Genomic DNA, 23,684 nt, shown 5'->3' with positions numbered 1-23,684 from the left:
AGGCTCACTGGGAAGGATCCCAGGCAAAGAACTGGCCAGACTTCACCCGGCTCTTATCTTCCTCCCTAGGCAGAGAGGCCGGGGGGAGCTTTACAGAGCCAGACACATTGCTGTGAAAAGCCTGGCAGCAGGGGACTGGAAGCAAATGTCCGCATCGGGGGAATTTTGCTCCCAGCTGCCAGTGTGAGGGACTCAGGCCTCGGTGCTCAAGGAATGTGCCGAACTACTAGACTATTAGCTGGACACGACCAGCCCTGTAGTTGGGCCAGCTCAGTTCCTGCTATTGCTCGCTCTCTGCTAGCTAAGGACAGGGGCAGCGAGGGGCCAGCGCTTCCCAGCAGGTTGAGAAGGTTTGTGTCTCTCCTTACACACCCCGTCACTCTGTTGAAACTGAAGTTCTCAAAGTGGCCACGAACAGCTACCCAGGGTAAGCAGCGTCTTGGCTCTGATGCCACGTGGACAGCGGGCTGGGTCATGCTCTTAGGGTAACTGCATCCTGAGCGGGTGAGCCAGCCAGTGTACTTCACCATGTACACCACCAACTGTTTCTTCCATGAGTGAGTTGGCTTTGAGAGAATCCTACTTGTTCTTTTGGAGACCAGTTATAATGTTTAGTTCAAAAATATAAGCATGACTTGCATAGACATTTACCTCTGTAAGATGAGTCCTCTTAGAGAAAAAAAAAAACAAACAAATAGGACCTGATATTGGGGGCAGCCTAGATTTGTTTTGATTTTTACCTGTTCCACTTTTCTGATAACTGACTCTTTAATCAAACACTGGCTTTCATTTCTTTTCTCACAATGAGAAACATGCCTCATTTTAATTCTGGTACCTTTGTGTAGTCTGTGCACCAGGTTTTGGCTGAGTGTTAAGTCATTTCTACATCTTTCTAAAAAGGCACTTGCATTTAATTTGGCATGAAGCCTTGTTCAAGAATTCCTATATTTGAAACCATTTCATGTGTTTTCATGAGCTTCCCTTTAAGCATACTTTACAGATTTAATGACAAGTTAACAACTATTAAAGTTTATCTATAAAATTTCCTACCTAAATAATGGAGGAGGGGAAAGCCTGTAATCTCCAGGATTCTAATGATATTCCGTCTTACCAATTAGACCAATGGCCAAAAAAAAAGTGCTAAAATCTGACCCCAAATTCCTATTCTAATGAGAGACAGTAAATGAAAGAGGAGTGATCATAAAATCACAGTTAGAAAACTCGGGTTCAAATCTGGCTATACCACAGACTGTCATATGTGAGCCAGTATCTTCACTGGTAAAAACTGGAGGGAGCTAGCTGAGGTGACCTACTACATCTCTTCAATTTTTTTTTGTTTGTTTTTGTTTTGATCCCAGCAATGCTCAGGAATCAAATGTGGTGATGGAGTTTAAGCTTGGGCCAGTTGTGAGCAAGCCACATGCCCTACCCAATGTACTGTCTCTCCGACCTCTCTCTTCGAATTTGGATAGTTTTTCATTCCAATGACTATTTCAGTCTCTTGTCTTTAGTTTCTATAACTCCTCAGTACTTAGTGGGCCAACAGGATCCCCTCATAGATTCTGGATATGTAACTTGTGTTCTTTCTATAGCAGCTACAACAAAGCCTTTCATGTCTTCAAAAAAACAAAGTGGCGGGGGGGGGGGGATGGGGGGAGGCACGGAATAGACTATCATTGGTATTCATTGCATAAATGAATCAGAAAGTGGGAAAATGGGCATCATCTGATAAATATATGCCACTAATGAAAATAATATAGAGCACCACTACATTAAAATTGTATTAGAATTTTACAAAGACAAACTACCAAGTCCTAGGAATGGTTTATGCTTTAACATCTGTATTACCATCCTCAAAAGGGTCATAAGCCTTTTAAACTTATAAACACTTTGATTCTGACGGATGCTTGAAAACTCTAAAAGCTTCCATGCTGAGATATACTTAAGTGGTTATTACAGTGCAGCTATCCACTGTCCAGCAGCCCTATACTCCATGGTGATGCTTTACTTACCAGGAAGATTGTGCCACTTGTTCACAGCGAAGAGCCTGTTAGCAGTGACTGTGATCACAGCAGGAGTCGCCAAACCAGGCTGGGTGTTGGCTGCCACGTGAGTGACAGGGGAGTTGGAAGGGAACTTTAGGACCATGATAACATCCTGCTGGGCTTGGTCTGTGAACATCAATGGACTCTGCAGGAGGAGATACTGTTGAGTGGGCATGACAAGACCCCAAAGTATGAGGGAAAAGACAAAGACAAGAAAAACAGAGGGTGCAGGAAAAGAAGAGGAAGACCATGTTAAGGCAAGTTGTGTGAGAGAGCAAACTGAGCAGATGGTCCCCTAGCCTTGCCAGGAGTGACCCCTGAACACACAGCCAAGAATAAGCCCTGAGCACTGCCAGGTGAGGACTCCCAAACCAAAAAGATGAAAAAATAATGGATGCAGCAATCAGACTTGTTTTCTGATTTTCTAATGTTGGTCATTAATCGATATTTTTTATGATAGAAGTAGAATATATTCCAGAAATACTTAGAAAACTCACTATGTTTTATTAGCTCCCTTCTCTAATCCCTCCCATGAAAAACTAAAAGAATGATTTTATTTAGATTTTAAATAGTGTAAGAACACAGCATTGCATTAGCCCATTCTAACAGTTCTTATGTGTCAAGTAGCACTGCACTGTCCTCCAGTTTATGGATTTGCTCAAGTGGGCACCAGTAACGTTTCCATTGTGAGACTTGCTGTTACTGTTTCTGGCATATCAAATATGCCACGGGAGCTTGGCAGGCTCTGCCATGTGAGCAGGATACTCTTGTTAGCTTGCCAGACTCTCTGAGAGGAACAGAGAAATCGAACCTGGGTCGGCCATGTGCAAGGCAAATGCCCTACCAGCTGTGCTATTGTTCCAGCCCATGTGTCAAGTACTTGAAAAAAAAATTAAATAAGCAGTAGGAAGCAAAAGAAGCCAAGATACTTATTAAAAGATCTTCAAAAGTTATAGGGAGTTAGTGTGAGGATTTTGACAGCAAAATAGCTTATAACAAACATATTTATAAATAATAGATACACAGCATGCATACAATCAATGTAAAATACAAACTTAATTATAAAGGTGTTTCAAAGAGATGCATAATTAAGTGTTCTTGTAAAAATAATACTTTTATATAGCATACCAACTCAAAACCACCACCCAAGTCTAATGCAAATGCCACTGATTTTGGTTGGATCTAAGAAAAAGGAGAAATATCTAGATGCACTTTCTTCCTCTTGGTTGAAAGGTCAGAACACAATCACACACACATACACACACTCCAGCAAAGCTCACGACTTTAGATTTTCCTTTGAAAAGCTGAGAGCAATTGAAAATGTTGAACAAAATAGCGTCTGTTCGAATAACTAGCAACCAAATAAATCCTGAAGACTACTAAGGATGGAGAGCATTCCTACTAGCCGTGTGTCATAACCCGAAACACATCTAAGGGCTCTTTGATTTCTCACTTCACTTCGGCGCCGTGCGGTGTGCTGTCACACGGGCACTGCGCAGACACTTCGGCAGGTCTCTCCTACCATGTCCACTTTCTAATAGCTGATTAGTATCATTCAGAGCCAGAACACTTTGATCAAGTACCTCTGGCTGCTTCCCTGCTGCCATATTTCAAAATACCAGGTATATGGAAATGTGTAGGCACACACATTTAGCACAGTTATTCAGAAATGCTAATAAAAAATTAAATACATTTGCATTTTTATTATCAGTCCTTTTAAAAAAGTTATTAAGAGTACTTAGAAAAACATATTGCACTAAGAATTCCTATTTGCACTCTTTGCATAAAGGTGTAAATAAAGGCAACTAATAAGCTACCCAGACACCCTTCTGAGCAAGTGGCTAAAAGCCAATCAATATTATGAGTTAATCCTCCCTGGATGCTCATTCAATTAAAGGTGTCAGTAATGCCTCATCTGATGTGGCCTCAATTAAATCCAACTATCTGATGGTGTGAAAACACAGGGGGATACAGCAACAGCAGCAAAACCAGACAAATAGGCAGCCTTCGTGTGCCTGCTAATTACTACACCTGGTGTATATTATGGCTCATGCACTTAACGCAGCACGAGGCGGCTTTAATTTCTGCCCGTGTGTGTGTATGTGAGTGTGTGTATGTGCACACACACACAGGGCGCACTGACAGCTGATAGGAGGATGTTAGGAACACAATACCACTTGGGCCTTTGATTCTTAAAACCTCTGCTATCAGTAAGATATTTTTTGTCTGTGAAGAAGGAATTTAAGGCTGGGGCGATGGCTCAAAAGGCAGCGGCTCGTAGCTCCCATGTGGGTGGGATGTGCTGGGTTCCAGTCCGGGCAGTGAACGACCCCGAGGGCTGCCGGGAGCAACCCCAGCACCCAGCTGGCAAAAGGCCCTGGGCACTGTCAGGTGCAGCCCCCAAACAAGCCAAACAAAAACACAGAGTGTAGACAGTTTCATTCCACTCTTTTTGTTTGTTTTTGTGCAGTGTGTAGGGATCACTCCTGGCTCTAAGCTTGGGAGCACTACTAGAGGGCTGGGGGAACATTGTGGGGGTGTCAGGGGTTGGCTGCATGCAAGGCAAACGCCCTACCTGCTGGACTATTGCTTTGGCCCCACAGCTTCACCCAAGGGGGAGCGATAGCACAGCGGGTAGGGCGTTCGCCTCACACGCGGCCAACATGGCCGACCCGAGTTCGATTCCTCTGCCCCTCTCGGAGAGCCCGGCAAGCTACTGAGAGTATTCGATATGCCAGACACAGTAACAACAAAGTCTCCAATGGAGACGTTACTGGGCCCGCTCGAGCAAATCTATGATCAACGGGAGGGCCTTTACTTTACTTTACTTGTGAAATTGGGTAAAAATGAGAAACAATAAGCAAATAAAATATCCTATGGGAGAGCCCTCCTCTTTTTTTAAGTACTGGGAAATAGACACTGCACCTTATATTTCAATTATGTCATTTTTAAATAATATTTACCAAGGTCAACTTGTAAACCCTGAGAAAAATCAGAGTGCAACATATATCACAGTCTCACTGAAAGGAAGTTCATGCATATTTTTGAGTTTATCAGCTCATATTGTAAATATGATCAGACTCAAAATGAGTAATTCCAATGTTTATGACCTGAAAAAACACAGAAGAGTCTCTAATGTGTAGGAAGAATGTCTTGTTTACATAGTGAATCTAGTGGGCCAATGCTTCGCCAAATGGCAAGGACAAGCCTCTTTTCACAGAAAGCCGCAGACACCAGATCCAGAGAGCCGCTGCCCGCTGCCTTCGTGCGACACGCCATCCCTCGGCCTGTGCCCACTCTGGCTGCATGGGGCTCCGGGTGTGGACGAGCAGCAGGAAGGCCCTGGGGAGCTCCGTCAGCGCCTCCACTAATAAGGATGGAACTAACGCTGCACAGTGAGAGAAAGGGCAAGCCGAGCTCCTCAGCAGCCACTGGGTGACAGGGTGAGTGAAGTCAGTAACAGAGACGCCTGAGGAGGCAGGAGGAAGCCACTAGCAGGCCTTGCTGCCCCCTCCCCCTACACACACACACACACACACACACACACACACACACACACACTGCCTACTTGGTGGCAAGGCTGATTTCCGACCTCACACCCCCAGCTCCGACCCCCCAAATGATGAGCTGAAAAGACTTAAGTTGGACAACTGTGAAAAGGAACTAAGGGATGCTGAGGATAGACACCCGCAGACCCTTTCTCGTCCTCATCTGGGGTTGGGTCTCCCAGCCTGCCTGCCCCTGGACTGATGTTGGTGAACCAAGAATCCTCTGTCGGTGGAGGGAAGCCTGGCAGGTGGAAAGCCCTCGGTGGCCCGATGACCAAGGCTGTGCGGTGACCCAGGGAGAGTCAATGGACAGTGTAGGAGCGTCCATTAGCAGCACCCAGACAGCCTGTGCCCCCTGACAAGCTATTATTAAAACCCATTCCAAAGCCCCAACATAAATCAGCCTTACTATTCCTGTGGCATTGCCTCCCACAGTCCGCACTAGCTGTTGGCTTTCTGTGTGGCCCTCTGCTGACTAGAGTTGTTACCCTTTCCATTCATTTCAATCTGATTTCACCTGTTTAAAAACACTTAGGGGAAATGAGATGCAAATAGTGTCTTAAATGCTCATATTTCATTATGGTGATCAATTCATACACCCAGAAAGGGGAGGGAAAGCCAGGAAGAAGAGAGATGGGGACAAAAAGGGTGAAAGGTGAAAAGCTACAGAAGAGACGAGATGGATCTAAAAAGGAAAGAGGGAAAAAAGTGATGAGGAGGGCTGCAGTTCTGATTCCTACCCTCTTCACTGCCATTCTTCTCTCCCCAGTGTCTGTTAAACTTCTACTCTCTCTTCAAGCTGCGACATGAAATTAGAGTCCATCTAAATTAGTCATGATGAAAATAGATTCTCAGTGTTTCTTCCTTATGTGAAACAGTGATTAGCACCCTGTTCTACTGAGGGTCAATTCAAGAAGAAGAATGATATCAGACTATCTGTTGTTCAAAAAATGGTTTTAATTGACCAATATGCCAAACACAGTAACAAGTCTCACAATGTTACTGGGCCTGCTTGAGCAAATCAATGAACAACGGGAGGACAGTGACAGTGACCATATTTGCTACTGTGTGTTTGGCATTTAGTTGTTGGAGAACGGGCTACCTGAAGGCGGAAAGGGCACATGAGTCTGGGTCCGGAGCCCAGATTCTAACCCTTTTACTTGGTCCATAGCATGTGACAGAGCTGATATGTGAGATCAGAAGTGTCAGGGGGTGCTGGGATGGCGTTTTCTGAGAACGCTGTTCCAATGCTGCTCCCACCCCAGGAGCTGCTGGGGTGGGACCCCTGGATGATGAGAGAGCGCTGAGCAGCCCAGGTCTGGCCACTTCAGCCAACGGCAGACTGTGAGTGAGCCAGGATGAGGAACACAAGAAAGGCCCATCCAGTCCATGGAATCATGGAAACAGAAATGTCTGCCTTAGCCCACTAAGTTGGGTAGTTTGGTTATCAAATCATTTCTTTTTGCCTCTGGAAGATTCCAGACCCTCAGAAACCTTATCTTACATACTGGAATTATTTTTCAAACTCCTGAAGTGAGACATATACTGGGCTGTAAGGAATAAACACAGTGGGAAAACTAATCTAGAAACTCCTGGGATCAACTCACATAACTCATCAGTCCTATGTTAACACTTTTTATCCAACACTGAGGCTCCTGGACAATTATGAACCTTTCATAATTGAAATCAGCCAACCAACCAACCAACCAACCAATCAACCAAGCATGCACTGGAGCAATGTTCAACTTCTCAAACATCCCAAAGAGTATGTAATCCTACTTGCTGGCTGTTAGCAGATTAACACTGCCTAGAGCAGGGAGAGCTAGCTGTGGTGGAGCATCTCAAGGGCACCCAAAGATATCGAGACCCAACTAGGTCTCAGAGAAAGGCAAGCAGTGAGAAGAGCAAAAGCAGCGCTTACCACTTGCATGGCGGAACCCCGGGGGGGATGGGGCTCGATGAGGAGCTGAGAGGGTGTCTGTCCGAAACTGCGGATTTGAGCTTCAATGGCCTGAAAAAAAAACAAGGGCAAGTTTGAAGGTTAAGAGGTGTTAATTACAGGCAAGAGAGCCACAACTGCCACCCGCAGATGTCATGTCACACTTCTGGCTTGTTTCATATTTGAAAACCCACCCCATGTTTTCACAGTGGGGCGACACACCTGGCAAGGGTACTGAGGATGAAGTCATCCTTTAATACTGCGGACGCCGGGCCTTAGAGCCTTGCAAAACTTTCTCATCTTGCTCAGTGATATGAAACAGAAACCAGCTATTACAATCAGAAATTGGCCCCTTTGGCTTCATCCCTGTTTGGGGGCTTCACTTCCCTGCCCTGCCTGCATCATGATGACTGAAGCTAATGTTTTACAGAAAACCTACTGCTACTTTGATTCTGGACCCCATTTCATGCTGAAAAGTAGAAAGGAGGGGAAAAAAATAGAAACAATTTGTGAAAATGGTTTGATGCTATTATTTTTGCCATAAGGAAGAGCATTAATTTTGGCAGTCTTTTTGAACCTAGGTGGCTAAAACAAAAGTAAAAGCCATATGTTGCATTCAGGCATGAGATGTGCAAATATAAGCAGAACCCACTACATACAGGAAATGTGCATGGGTGCACAACCCCTTCGCCTCTCTCACCAAGGCTCCTGCTGTACAGAAAGCACAGATGCTCACTTTCCCAGCAACTTCTTCATCATGGAAACTACTCACTGCCAGATGCTATCACTCTTGGCAATTATCCTATTTGTTTGCTTGTTTATGCCAGTCTCTTCCCATTAAAATATAAGATTCATGAGAGCATAGACTTATCTCCTCTTCACTGAAATCAGCTGAATGAGTAGATGTTACAGTATGAGGGAAGAGAGGGACGCAAAAATATATAGACTCCTTCAACACTTCTGTAATACTCAGTATCTGAATTTTCAGGCTAACAAGATAAAAAAAACTTTCAAATTTATGCTTTAAAAAAATCCCTAGGGGGCTGGAGCGATAGCATAGCGGGTAGGGCATTTGCCTTGCATACGGCCGACCCGGGTTCAATTCCTAGCATCCCATATGGTCCCCCGAGCACCACCAGGAGTAATTCCTGAGTGCAGAGCCAGGAGTAATCCCTGTGCATCGCCGGGTGCGACTCCCAAAAAGAGAAAAAAAGTAAAAAAAAAATCCCTAAGAAAATAGGTCTTCAAATCTTATTGCTCTGCAGGACCATAGGCAATTAATAAATCATTAGCAAGGAAGTAAAAGCTTCATCCAACATTAATATATTCTTCTTATTTGATGAAGACATCATTGGTATTTATGAGGATCTTATAGGAAACCATGATAACATGCACTTGTCTATGCATTCAGTGATCATCAACAATGGGCACAATACTTATTAGGTTGTACTATTTCTGTACTTAATAAGGAAAATATTCTAATACGGCATCAATGCAAACAGATGTAGACTGATAAATGATAGTTTGATAAAGTTCGCTAAATTCAAGGAATGCTTTGACTTCCTTGAGCAAAAACGGTTCCAAAGCAACTCTGACAGTTGAGTGGTATGACAGAAAAACAAGGAACTGAACTCAAACAGATCTTGTGCTCATTCTCAAGGGACACCACTTTGAAGCTCTATAAGTTAGGGTATGTTATTTAACCTGCAAAAAGTGGATAATAACAGTATCCACCTCATACCATTATACTAAGGCTTAAATATGTGTGTGAAAAGCATAGCAAAGTCCTTAGTACATGTAAGACTTGCAATATGCAGACAATAAATACTCATTGAGGGATGCTGCTAGTAATGAACAATAATGTTCAATATTTGCTATTTTTTCCAAGTTGTTTACTATCTTATTCAATCTTTACATGATGTAAATATTTTATTGTATACTTTGTATCTATTACATGGACACTAGTATAATATATACAAAAGTAAAATACTGTTCAAGGAACTTCGGAATCTTATTAAAGACCACACCATAATAGAATGGCAGACCCCAAATTGGTGTCCAACCATCTTGACTCTAGGATTTACATACGCTTAACCATTAAGCTACTCTTCCTTCTCATCTTTTAGGTACCATACCAGGCCATGGCCTCAGGATGATATGGAAGGCTTGAACATACACTCCACGTTCCAAGCTGACAATTTAGGGAATGATTTAGTACAGTGTCCCTATCATCACCACCATCATCATCATTATTATAGTGAAAAATGTATGTCTAGACAATATTAGTAGAGCTTTATGGATTGCTAGACAAAATTTGATTATATAAAGGGGGAGATAAGGTTGACTCTAGGTCTTAGGAGCAAGAAAAGGAGGCTGTAGGTAGTGAGGAATAAGGATGAGAATCACTTTTGGAACAGATTCTAAAGTATTTTTATGAGCTGAAGATCAACCTCAAGGACAATGCTGAGAAAGAAAAACTCATGACTGGTAGCTTGAAGCCTGACTGTAGCCCAAGGAAGAAGGAGGAGCACTGTGATTTTACAGCAGTGATTCATGGACCAAGTTCCTGAATGTGGACCGTGTTCTTTCCCTTGCCTTCTGCTCAGTGATCCACAAGGCGTCTGCTCAGTCAGAAAAGTAGGGGAGCTGGGCACAGGGAGCTTTAGCGCTTCCCCTGTGTGTGCGACAGTTCAGAGCGCTAATTCTGACTATTCTATGTAAATACTGTGACTTTGCCTAAAATATTCCTCAGCCTATGCAATAGTCCCCAGTTCACAAAGAAATGAGAAAAATTGCCTAATTCACATAACAGAGCCTGGAAAAAAGAAGTGAAATAATACCTATAGGGTTGAGGGGATGAGTCAGTGGCTAAAGGTCGCAGCTTTGCAAGTAGGAGGCCATGAATTAGACCCCTGGTGCTGTCCACACGCACGGGAGTGGTTCCAAAGTCTCTGCTGGCTGGGACCCACACTGTTAGAGCAGAGTTAGAGCTTGGGTGCACAGCCAGGGGTGTGCAAGCACCACAACTAAAGATGGGCAAGCTTGGCAGGCCCAGATGGTGAGCCCTATAAGTCTGTAACTAAACTGTGCAACCCCCAATGCGTACCACAAGCAAGTGTGTGCAACCCACAGTCATCACCACACAGCAGCCAGAAAGGGAAGGGAGAGACAAAGGACCAGGAAAAAGCACACCAAGGGCTCCGCATGGGAATAAGCACACACAAAGCAGGTGCCGGGGAAGCACGAGGTCTGGAGCTCAGTGTAATCCCAACAGAACACTGTGAGGACGGTGAAGGAGAAACGCTGGAGGAGCTTATGGTGATGCGGATGGACACACTGCTGCTGGGAAGTAAAGTCTGGCTCAGGAATTCAGAACACACCATTGGGCTAAGTGCCCAGAGACAAAGGGATTTCTTTGGGGGTTTGTGAAAGCTGTCCAAAAGATTAATCATGTGCCTCCAATCCTCATGGAAGTGAGGTATTTGAAAGAAAGGGACAAATATGTGAATCATGATCTAAGGAAAAAATCAACAGGTCTGAGTAACTAATGATTCTGAGCCGTCAAAAGAAGAAAAAAAGCAAATTCTTGTTCTCTAACTTTGCTCAATTTAGGGAGTTGTAAGGCAACAAATAAAAACATAAATTTGTATGAGAGAGAACTAACTTGGCAGGAGAAATAAAATAAAGTTTATGTAACACTCAGCATTTGAAGCAATAGGACAGCATCTTCCCAGAGGGAGAAATCCCAGGATTTGAGATCAAAGAGCAGAGATACTGCTTTGGGCGTCACTGATCTAAATAAGGAAAAAAAACCAATTAAAAAAAAAAAGTCTAAGGCTGTTCTACTTTCAATATGACTTCTCAGCAGCTCTCAGACAATTCAGAGACACTGTAGGATTCTAGGACACAAGTTGAAAGCTACTGGTTAGTAACCAGGCATAAAGACACACACACACACACACACACAGACACACAAACCCAATGGCTGAACTTTGAGAAATATACATAAGTAGTGTATGAAAGGGGGAAATCATGAAGATGACTAGGAGGGTGATCTGGGGGTAGAAGAGGAGGAGGAGGACCAGGCAATATGGAAGCCATTAGATGAACATTCCAAAGAGAACGGTAGTAATGGTAACTGTTACTAGAGGAGCTGAGAAGAATGGCCTGGTACATATAAATCTTTATAATGGATATAAATTTAACCTGATGAATTTAATATGTAATCCCAATGCTACACACACTGATTTACATTTAACATTGTTTTTAACTGAAAAGAATATGACTGATGAGACTGCTTTCAAAAACAACCTTAGGATGGAAAGCTAACACGGGGGTTAAGGTAACTGCCTTGCATGCAGCCAACCCTGGATTCAGTCTGCCCCCCTGGCAGTGCCAGGAGGGATCCCTGGGCACAGAGCCAGGTGTAGACCCAGAACACTGTCAGGTGTGGCCCCCCTGCCCACCCCCAACAAAACAAAAGAAACAAAAATACCTAGCTACTATTTTTTAACACTTTTTACCAAAGAAAGTCCTAAAATTTTAAGTTTACTATTGACCTTTGTGAAGACTTCTTAAAGTTTTATACTAAGGTGTCTATTATTCTATAAGTCTCAATGACAAAATAAAAGAATTATTATCCCTAATTTCCTTTCTAAGCCGTTTTAAGACATGTGAAAAGGGTGTAGAATTTGTAAACACCAAAGCTTTACTTCCAAACTAACTTTTGATTTGCTGTTATAAAAATACAACAGAAAGGACTTTTTCAATTGTGATATTTATGGAATAGGATTATAAGGTAAGGGGTGGGTGGGGTAGAGGCATGCTTTACATGCAGGAGCCCTGGGTTAACACTTGGCATTGCCTGGTCCCCTCTGTATCCCTGATTCAAATCCTGCACCACATACGGTCCCCTGAGCACCACCAGGGGTCACTCCTGAGAACAAAACCAGGAACAGGCCCTCAGCACCACTGGGTATAGCCCAAGACTCCCCAGTATTTTTCTGAAGAAAAAAAATTGTAAGACAATGACTATAATGTCAAATCTTTACAGACATACTTTGTATTATCAACTGATAACTCCGGATCCCCTACTTGTTTCTACACACAACTGCCATTTTTCACTCATCTTGGGCTCTGAAGAAATCGACACAATTGATCACCATCTAGTTTTCATCTGATCTCTTCTGAGGCTTCCATGCCTTTACAATAATGGATAATCTTCTTTATTCTATTTTACTGACTAAAAGTCTTCCTTTCCAAAGCCATACACGAACTCACCATGGGAAGTTTTCTTAATTCAGCATTCTAATTTTCTTTCCTTTTTTTTTTTTAATCTTTTTGGCCACACCAGCAGTACTCAGGGTTTATTTATGACTCAGTGGTTAGGAATTACTTCTGGCAAGTTTAAGGGATCATATGGAGTGCCAGGGATTGAACCTGGGTCGGTCACATGCAACGCAAGCGACCTACCCACTGTACTCTCTCTCCAGCCCCTAGCAGTCTAATTTTCTTAATCTGAATTCTCTGTTCAGGAATTTTTTTCTATTGCTATGAGTTGATTTCTGCGACATGTCTATTTAAACTCTGTTTGATGTCCATCTACGTAGAATTAACACATCTAAAATCTGAAAAAAATATGTATATATATATATATGATATGCCTATTGGTTTGGGGGCCACAACCAGCAGTGCTTAAGGCTTACTCATGGCTCTGTGCTCAGGGCTCACTCCTGCTGTGGCTTGAAGGACCATATGGGATGCTGGGAATCAAAGCTGGTTTGGCTGTGTGCAGCAGACACGCACCTACCTGCTGTACTATATCTCTGGCTCCAAGTCTGAAAACATTAATCTTATTCTGGCATACCTCAGTCAAGGATTAGATTCCTTTTCTGAATTTTTTCATTTATTTTTAAATGTTTTCCTTTCCGTTCTTTTCTGATTTTTATGTTCAGAATTTTACTAGCACTTAAAGCTGGGGGTGGAGGCACACCAGGTGATGCCCAGGGGACCATGTGGTCCTGGGGATTGAACTGTGCTTAGCCACATGCAAGGTCACAGCTTGCCTGCTGCACCATGTCCCTGGGCCCAACATTTATTTATTTATTATTTATTTTTTTAATGTAGGAGTACTGCTATTTATTCAGCCACTGATTAGCTGGTTGAATTAGGCATGAACTCCACCTTACTCTTTTTTTCCATTTTTTAAATAATTTTATTTATGGATCACTGTGAAAGCTGCTACAAAGCTTTCGGGTTTAAGTCTCAGTCATACAGTGAGACAACTGTACCTTCACCAGTGTCCATTCTCCACCCCACAAAACACTAGTATACCCCCATCCCACACCCTCCTCCTACCTGTGGGGCAGATGATTTCCACTTTACTCTCTCTACTTTGATTACATTCAATATTTTGACACCAGACCCACCATATTATTTGGGATTTTACCTCAACACTCAGATCTGCTGAAAAGGCAACAGTAGACATTTGTTTTCTATTGCTGGTTATGAATAACATATAATATCACGTGGCTGCAGTAGTGGCCACACGATTTTGAAATTCCGAAATTTTAACAATTAAATATCGAGGGATTTCTGCCATAACCTGTTGGGTTTCGATATTTGTTCCTGAGTCTCTTGGATCATGGCCGTTAAGCAGCTTGATCATAAGCCAGACAGGCCGTTAGTGGATGGCGACTCAGGGTTTCATCCAACATTTATTTTTAAACTTCTTTTAATGCCACTATAATGAACCTCTTCTTTTATAAAATTTCTTATGTTTATCAATCCTTTCTGAATCCACAATTTGAAGCAGTGCACATTACAAGTTCTTGACTATTTTCCTTCATGTAGCTTTCTCTTTCTGCATACTACAAAAAAGTTATTTTCCTCAAACTCTCCTAATACTCCCCTGACCAACAGTCCTAATTAGTCCCTAAAATATATATATGGATATATAATATAAATACATTAAGACCTAATATCAGGTAATAAATGTCTTGCTATCGCCTCCTCCTACATTCAGTTCTGCTGTGCTCCTTTTCAGATTTCTTCAATAAATAAATCCAGTCATTTCTACTGACTTCTCTTGTGCCACTCTCCCTTCTAAAATTGTCACGACAACCTTCAATGTGTTAGGTCTTACTCCTCTCTAGAATGAGTTCTACCTTGCAGGTATAATATTTCCCAAATCTTATAGCTTGTTAATACACTTTATCTGGGCATCAGCGATGTTATTAAAATGATGTTATTAAACTTTCAGTATGAGATTATAAAACTGTCTCAGCATCTATACTAAAAGAACATCATGTATTTTAATGGTTTTAGCAGGTGGAATAAACTTCACAATATTTATATCTCGATAACAAGAAAGATGGTTGGTGCCGATTACATGGTTAAGTTCACCCCAGACTTCTATGCCTCATCTAGGGTTGTATGGGAGATGAAGCCGAGCTCAAGAGATGTGCAGTGATCCCAACAAGGACAAAATGGGGCTGGGAGTGAGGACTGAGACCTGCTATTACAAAGAGACCAATGCATTTCAAGGAAGCTCTGAAAGATGTCAGTGAAACTTGCAGCCTGTTAGGTGCTGGAGGAAAATGACAACATGCAGGTTCTCATCAGTGTGGTGATTCTCAGCAGCCAATGAGAATCCTGTGGGAAACATGTGATTGGAAAAATTCTCAATTTTCTCATCACTTTCCACGTACCTTTCCAGCCCTTTGTACAGAACAATGGAACATTCAGAGTCATAAATGAAGCGTGCAACCATGGAACATACAGTTTCTAAGGCTCAGGTAGCTGGACAGTTAGTTAATAGTGTTGTTGAACCAATTCTAGAAAATGCCTGTTCTTAATGAATTCACCTTCACTTAGGAGAGTTTTGGTCCCAGGTGATGTTTTTTAATATTTGCTTATTATGTTAACTTTTTATTATGGAAGAGAATAACGATTCCCCATGTACCCATCAGTCAACTTCAATAATTATTAACACATTTGGCTGTAGATTATCTTACAGGGGGCTAAGCCTAGGCAGGTGCTAAGATGCCCTATAAAGTTCAGACGTACACATCCTGCCTTTCAGATGGTAATTTTTTCATCACAACTACAAAACTACACTGAGAACCAAAATATCCTAAAATGGCCAAAAATGACGAAAAACATTGGCCAGCAGCCTGTGTCTTTATTCCTTAATATGGATGGCACCACGATCCACAGACACTGGCCTAGGGCTACTTTCCAGGTCCAGCCTGAGCTCTCATTCACGCACTGAATGAATCTGGGGAGTTATTTAGCCTCTGTATCAGAGCTTCCTCACCTAATCTTGGTGACAGGAAGAGTGGATATTTTATGGGGGTGTTGTAAAGGTTTAGTGGGATAAAAACATTCAGGACAGTTCTTAATACACAATAAGCCAGCAAAGAGGGTTTGGTATTATTATTCCAGCCAATGTGTGAAAAACTTAACGCAATGACTGGCTGTGATAAAGTGAACATTGATTAAGTGCTACCAACTACCATGGTAATAATAATAGCAATCCAGCTACTGCCCATGTTTTCTGTCTCACGTCCTGTCCCTGTCCACGTCCTACTCTATAATGAGATGAAATGCCTCATACTGTCATCATATAAGTGATTTCCTTTTCCTATTCCCAATCTCAGAGGGATGAGCTCTGAGACTCAGCTCGGGAATATCTACACTCTGGGGAATCTTTCTTATCTCGTTCAAGGCTACTTTGCCCTTTCCTGTTCATGAAGCAACTTGAAGAAATCCCTACTACATGTGGTCTAATATTCTAAACATTCGTTTAATTTCTGTATTGTCAACTAGACTACAGATCTCCTGGGTACCAGAGAACCTTAAGTATTTCTGTGCTTCTGGAGGCTTGACACATAGTAGGCGATCAATACATATTTACTGAATGAATGGCCATCCAAGCCAACATAATTCAGGAGGGATGCAGCGGAGAGAACCAACCACTATTACAGAGCAGCCTGGTATTGAATAAAACATTCTATTAAACATTTCTACTAAAAAGCTTACTTTATTATTTAACATTCTTATTCATCAATTCCCAATTATTTCTGTAAATAGCCTGTTACTACTTTCTATAATAAACCCTGAATTCAGCAGGCAGCTTTCCAGATGTTGAAATACATTGTAATAAAAAAGACTATGCAAATACTTCAAGACATTCCAGTAAAACCACATATTTATATTTTATAAACAGCATTTCAAATATTACCTAGAGAATTTAATAATGGATTTTCAAATGGAAATATTATGAAAAGATTTTCAACAAGCTGTGTTCGCTTGTTTTCTGTGCCAACTAGTGCATACTTGTGTGGCTTTATAGTTATATATAGGCAGTATGTAGAAACATGATATCAATACCTGCGCGTGATAGAACCAGAGCAAGAAATGAAGAAAATAAATAATGGTAAAGAAAAGTAGACTTCGCTTAGCTATCATGTAGTTTTTGGCTTAATCTTAGTGACTGTTTTAGTCTCTAGTTTTAAACAGAGGAAACAAGTTATCTCAGTACAATAGATAGCAACTAACAATCAAGTTGTAACATTTTATTTCAAGATGTGTCTGAGGGAGAAATAACTTCAACATATGGATGCAATTAATGTGATGTTTACTGTATTGTTTAAAGCAATCATCTTTTAATCTGCATTTTACCAAAAACCTAAAAGTCTATGAAATTGAGATAAAGAAATTTAAAAACTCATTAAAACAGGCCATTTATTAATACACTAGAATTTTATGACAAAATCAAAACTAAGTTCTAACAATTTGTCTCAAGATTCTAGGGATGTTTAAAACCCAAACACCACTATATTTTAGATTTCAGAGTTGGCACACTTTTAATATTTAAAGGCTGATATTAAGACCATCCATTGATTTCTACTGTGTCAGGTATCACTTAATTGTGCCCGTTGACTGACTCAGCAGTGTCAGCAAGATTTGGGGCTAATGTTAACAATCTAGCTTTGATGTCAACAAATTTAAAAAAAAGCATACAATCAAATATCTACTTAATCATTACATGTTGATATTTGTACTTAATCTCTAAAGGTCAAAAATCCTATAATAGTCAACTCTGAAGGCTAAGACAAAAACTATGACAAGTAAAACTACTTGATAAAAATTGGATGAATATTCCAAAAGAGAAAATTACCTACAAAATACAAATGTTCTTATCTGGAATAACAGTGCTCACCGGATTAAAAAAAGAAAAAAAAGCATCATTAGAAACAGTGAGAAATCTGACTCACCCTTATTCTAAGAAATAAAGTGTAGCACTTTCAGTAGTCAGCAATTAATGCACAAATATTTCAAAAGTACAATAATAAACATAACATAAATTAAAATTAAAATATTTTAGGAACAGAAATATAAATATTCAAAGTATCCTAGAAATAAAAATATATAGATGGGCCAGAGTGATAGTACAGTGGCAGGGGCTTGCCTTGCAGAAAGCCGACCCAGGTTCGATCTCTGGTTCCCCATATGGTCCCCCAAGCACCACCAGGAGTAATTCCCGAGTGTGTAACTAGGAGTAAGCCCCAAGCATCACAGGGTGCGGTCCCAAAACAAACAAGAAATAAAAAAAATATAGAATTCAAATTCGTAATTCACATCTTTAAAAGAGAAGGGGGAGATCAGAGAGTTATTTCAGGGATCAGCAAAGCATGAGCTGGGACCGACAATTGATCTCTGGGACCCCATGTTCCACCAAGAAACACAGATTACAGCCTGGTGGATCCCAAACACTGACGTGGTAGCCGTGCTTGGCCTGAGAAGTTCCATAGTCCCAGGCTCTAGCATTGACTGTTGGGGGCCCAGTTGGCTGGTATTGCCCGAAGGGCCATTAGGGTCCCTAAGTGCTGGCTGGAAAGTCTTGTGCCCCACCCCAACACACGTACAAGATAACAGTCTGGTCAGAGGAGAAAAACAATATTAAATAGATAAATGTTCAAAATGAAAACCAGAAACAGGGTGGCAGGAGGAACCTGGAGACATTGGTGGTGGGAAATGTACACTGGTGACAGGTGTTGGAACACTGTATGGCTGAAATCCGATAATGAACAGCTTTGTAACTGTGTATCTCATGATGATCCATTAAAATAAATAAATAAAAAAAATAAAACCCAGATTTTTTTTTTTTGCTTTTTGGGTCACACCCAGCAATGCTCAGGGGTTATTCCTGGCTCATGCACTCAGGAAATACTCCTGGCAGTACTTGGGGGACCATATGGGATGCTGGAAATCGAATCCGGGTTGGCTGTGTGCAAGACAAACGCCCTACCCGCTGTGCTATTGCTCCAGCCCCAAACCCAGAAGATTTTAAACACCAAAATACACAGAAGACATACTAGAGAGATATGGTGAAAGAAATGAAAGGCTAAAATGAACGGAAGTATTTCTATACAAAATTGGACTTAAAAGCCATGGTTAATTTATCTATTTATATTTCAAAGGGCCCAAGCGTGTGTCTGGGGGAGACGGGGAAGTGCATTCCCAGAGCTGTGCCTTTGCTGTGCGGGCCTGGTGGCCCCAGTGTACAATGTCATATGAGTATTAAGAAACATGACTACACACAGACCTACACATGCTCTGTCCGAATACACACGCACATATAGAATATGATGCTGGCACTACAACTGGTATTTTGTGCCATCTGGCAGCTTCGTTAAATACATCCTGTTTTCTTTCGATAAATATAAATCACACTAAAAATTATCAGTAGTACCTTAATGTTCAACAATAGGGCAGTTTTCTTTCCTATTTACTAAATCAGTTTAACAAATGATCGTACATATTTGGTGGCACCGTCTGTCCTCTCTGAGGGGAACCTCAGAGCTCGAGCCATCAGTGGTGTAAGCCAGCACCCATGTGCTCAGATACAAGAGTAAAGCCGGAGAGGTAAAAGCCAAATTACTAACAACTATCTCATGTGGAGTAGATAAAAAGACTAGCAGACTAAAGTTAATGTTCTGGGGCCAGAAAGATAGTGGGAGGCTAAGGAGCTGGCCTAGCATGCCGCCCACTCATCTTCCATCCCTGACACCAGATACGGTCCCCTGAGCACTGCCAGGGGTCACTCCTGAGTCCAGGGCCGGGACCAGACCCTAAACACAGCCAAGGTGTGGGGCAATACCCACCCCAATGAATGTTTCCGTCACCCTCAGATCATTTGACATCTCAGACAAAACATGTTATGTTACTTTAAAAATAAAAAACAAAATATGTGAAATACGGACAGCACTAAAAAACGTCAATGTCAAAAGAAAATTCCACCAGTATCTGATACAGCTAAATGAAGTTTAATTTTTCTAGTAACATGGTTGCCAGAATATTTTTTAACTGCCTAGAAACAAATAAAAAACTTGACTGCCCCAAATCAATAAAATCATTAGAACTTAATGCAAAATTAATTTTGTCATTTTTAGTTTATTGTTATTTCTACCTGATGTCAAGAAGTTTTAGTAATATCTTACCATTATTTAGTAATAAAGCTTGTCTTAAAAATAATGTAATGATAAGAAATTCAAGACAAGTATTTTTAAATGTATATACATATTTATAAAAATATATATATGCATATATATATATGTGTGTATATATATACACACTATGATACTGAAGAAGTTACTAAGGTGAAACATAAAATAATTCTAAGCTGCAAAAGTACTCAGGGTTTCCCACTGATGTGCGCCCTTACATTCCAGGCATTTTACACTGAGACTCAGCCCAGACTCCGCCTCTTGGAGCTGTCCATCCAAGGCAGCATAATCCCAGCTGCCAATCTGAAAGAAACCAGCTAGTCAGAGCAGACACCAGCAACAGAAACAAACGTCACTCAATAATGTTCAGTGGCACTGTGTTCATGGATAATTTCAAACAGTATCTCTGTCTAGAACATTGATGTGCTCATTCAAAACACCTCCATCTCCAGCTACTGGAATTGTGTAGATAAACCGCCTGCCTAGAAAACAGAAATGGAATGTTGCTTCAAAGACGGTACCAATGCTAAGAGGAAAATTGAAAGGTTTTCAGAGGGGAAAAAATATCAGGAGAGTTCATTCACTGTAATTAGAAAATCAAATTATTTCTCAAAATCAGTTAAATTTTATTTTTATTTTTTGCTTTTTGGGCCACACCTGGTGATGCACAGGGGTTACTACTGGCTCTGCACTCAGGAATTACTCCTGGCGGTGCTTGGGGACCATATGGGATGCTGGGAATCGAACCCAGGTCAGCTGCGTGCAAGGCAAATTCCCTACCTGCTGTGCTATCACTCCAGCCCCCAACCAGTTAAATTTTAAATGAGGTCAGGGAGAGAAGTTCTGCTGACATTCATCTGTGGTGTTTGGGCTACTGATGGACTATTTGTGAGCCTCCATTGTGTCACGCTGAAATGTGGTACAGTGAAGAATCAGATGACCTGATTCTTGACCTGAAGGAACTAAGAGCATGAGAGGCAATAAAATATACACCTCCTCTCTCCCACAAATATACACTTCAATTACCAGCATACCAGAGACAGAGAGGAAGGCAATGAATTGCCTGCTACTAATAATAGTGAATAGGCAAAAACTATGCACTGAAATTGTATTTTCAAGTGCTAATAGAATCTTAGGCATTTGTCCTACCAATAATATAAACTAAAAACGGTTGAATTCTATTAAAAATCTACTTCCTCATCTTTGTTAAAAATAAGACGAAGTTGCTATTCTGAACATTTAGGACTCTCAAATACTCTTAGTTTTTTCAAGTCTGTATTTCCCCCTGGTTTTAATAATGCATTCGGTTTAAAAATTAGACAGCAAAATTCGGTCACTTAATTTGAAATTAAATTTTACAACTTCAGTTGGAGATGGTGCAAGGGTTTGTGCTAGTGATCTACATGACAGAATGGATTTAGGATCTCCTGGGAAGAGAAAAACCAGGAAACTATTAATACTCTGCTGGATGTCCACGGAAGTATGACTGAACTCCACCTATTTAAGAAGTCTGCAATCGCTATAACAACTAGAAAAATACAAAGATTAGCTTTACTGACAACTTAGATGTACACTTAATTGACTAAGGAAACTTTGATTACTATAGTTTTGATATCTAAGAAAGTCTGGCAAAATTTCAGGGTATTTTAATGTTGATTTTCAATTAAAACATGACTAATCCTTACCGTTTATTTGACTTTTCATTGCACAGTTCCTGTCCTGCACTGTGTCAAATAAGCCATCTGTGGAACACACTTCTGGCCAGAGATGCTTCAGGATTATTTTTGCAATGCTCTGAATCATGCCTGTGTGAAGTCTACACTGAATGCTCTTCAATCAATACTTCACAATTCCTCAGTTGCAGTGGCTATGGAACCCTGGTTTCTTATTGTCCTATGCTTAAATCTCACTATATACAAGTCAAACAAAGGTTCCTACCACCTGCTTAAAACAGGCTTGCAGACCGTTCCTCCAACTATTTAGCAAATGTTAACAATGCTATAAATACCAGTTGTGTTTATGCTTTCTGAAAGATTCACTGCAGTCCGTGCTCTGCAGTGGTGTTGGAGCTGAAACAAAGCTGCTGACTCCCACCATGCAAAGGACTCAACTCGGAGCCAGAAATGCTTTCCTTTGGATAAGATATCTGATTTGCTACCGCTGTCACGAAACTGGGGTCACGTAAACTTAAACATGCTGCCGCTGCTTGCGGGAAACAGACCTTCTCAGACTGATTACATGCTGCTTAAAAGAGCACCGGGAAGGATAAAGGTGGAAGAGGAAAAGCCAACTGCTGATACGAAGCAACTTAACTTTTTTCAACTCCTCTTTTCAGGTTAGGAGACCCTGTGTGTCCTTTCTAGACAGCAGGGAAAGTCATTGGGTTGTCCTGCCCCCTTTCCCCACCCTGTGTGTCCAAGGCTTAATTCCACTCTCAATAGGAAATGAGTAACTTTTAACTTTGGAACTCACATAATCACAAAATAAATTTTTTGGGGGGGTCACACTCAGCGATGCACAGGGATTACTCCTGGCTCTGCACTCAGGAATTACTCCTGGCTGTGCTCGGGGACCATATGGGATGGTGGGAATCGAACCCGGGTTGGCCGCGTGCAAGGCAAACGCCCTACCCGCTGTGCTATCACTCCAGCCCCTCACAAAATAATTTTTATTTGCTTCAAAAGCAAAGGAGAAGGGATGCTGCAAGATCAATTGTGAGTACGAATGGTTCGGAACAAGAAAATTCAGCTTTTAGGTGCTCTGTTCCCAAGCAATAATCATTATCTGACAGTACCTGCACCCCTTTTTTCATACTCTGGCACCCCTGAGCTGTCTTGGCACTCCCTCGACAGCGGCTGTTGTGGGGCTGTGCTGTACTTTCCCTTTAGTCAAAGCTTATCATCAAGTCCTGTGCACAGGCAAGTGACTGATTAGAAAGGACTGTTCCTTTAAAAAAACTAACCAAATAAATGATCTCAAATGGCAGAGATGGGGGTGGGAGGGAGAGGGCTCAAGCATTAGTGAAAGGCAATGAAATGTGTGGCAAAGGGATTTTCTTTCTAAATATTAAACTACTTCATAGAGGAACTGGTGATTGACTTCAGCATATGACACTGGTTACAGCTTGACATTAGCATTAGTTGACTAAGTCCAAATGTGGAGCTGAGGATTTTTCCTTTTTTTATTTTAAACTTTATTATATTATGCTATATATTTTAATATACTTTATTAAATTATACTTTCTTTACAAAAATATTTGAGTATTTTTGTAGTTAACATGCAGTGTTTTGATAAATAAGTTTTGAAAGTCCTTGAGAGAGTTATTCGATATACAACTAAGCAATGAATTTAGAGATCACAATTCATAAATTTTAGGTCAAAATCTTTCATGGTTTTTTTAAAAAAAAGGTGATTTAATACTATAACTGACAGTGACATAGCTAGTTTTGTGGGGAAAAATTGAAAAAAATCAAGTGACTAAAATATGAAAAAACTCATGGTTCAGTAAGTTACATAACTAAAGAAATAGAAGATACTATGATCTTTAATAGAATAAGAGTTAAGAAACTGTAAATTCTTCATGCTTTAAGTCACATGTATAGATTATGAAAAGTATCAATGAACACTGAACATGTCCCAA

General features: G+C 41.1%; 1 protein-coding gene across 2 annotated transcripts in view; it reads right to left on the bottom strand.

Moving 5' to 3' along the window:
* The window catches only part of LRBA (LPS responsive beige-like anchor protein), a 600,455-nt gene that overhangs the window by 44,740 nt on the left and 532,031 nt on the right, over positions 1-23,684 (bottom strand). The window contains exons 48-49 of one of the 2 annotated variants that reach the window (XM_056119139.1): positions 7,515-7,604; positions 2,013-2,205 (exon numbers count right to left, since the gene is read on the bottom strand). In XM_056119139.1, coding sequence (XP_055975114.1) covers positions 2,013-2,205; positions 7,515-7,604 — 283 coding nt within the window. The remainder of the gene's footprint in view (positions 1-2,012; positions 2,206-7,514; positions 7,605-23,684) is intronic. The other variant, XM_056119141.1, reaches the window with a different exon arrangement.

The sequence above is a fragment of the Sorex fumeus genome, unplaced genomic scaffold (genome assembly GCF_029834395.1).
Source record: "Sorex fumeus unplaced genomic scaffold, SorFum_2.1 ptg000039l, whole genome shotgun sequence".
NCBI lineage: Eukaryota > Metazoa > Chordata > Mammalia > Eulipotyphla > Soricidae > Sorex > Sorex fumeus.
This window is presented reverse-complemented; position numbering and strand designations above follow the sequence as displayed.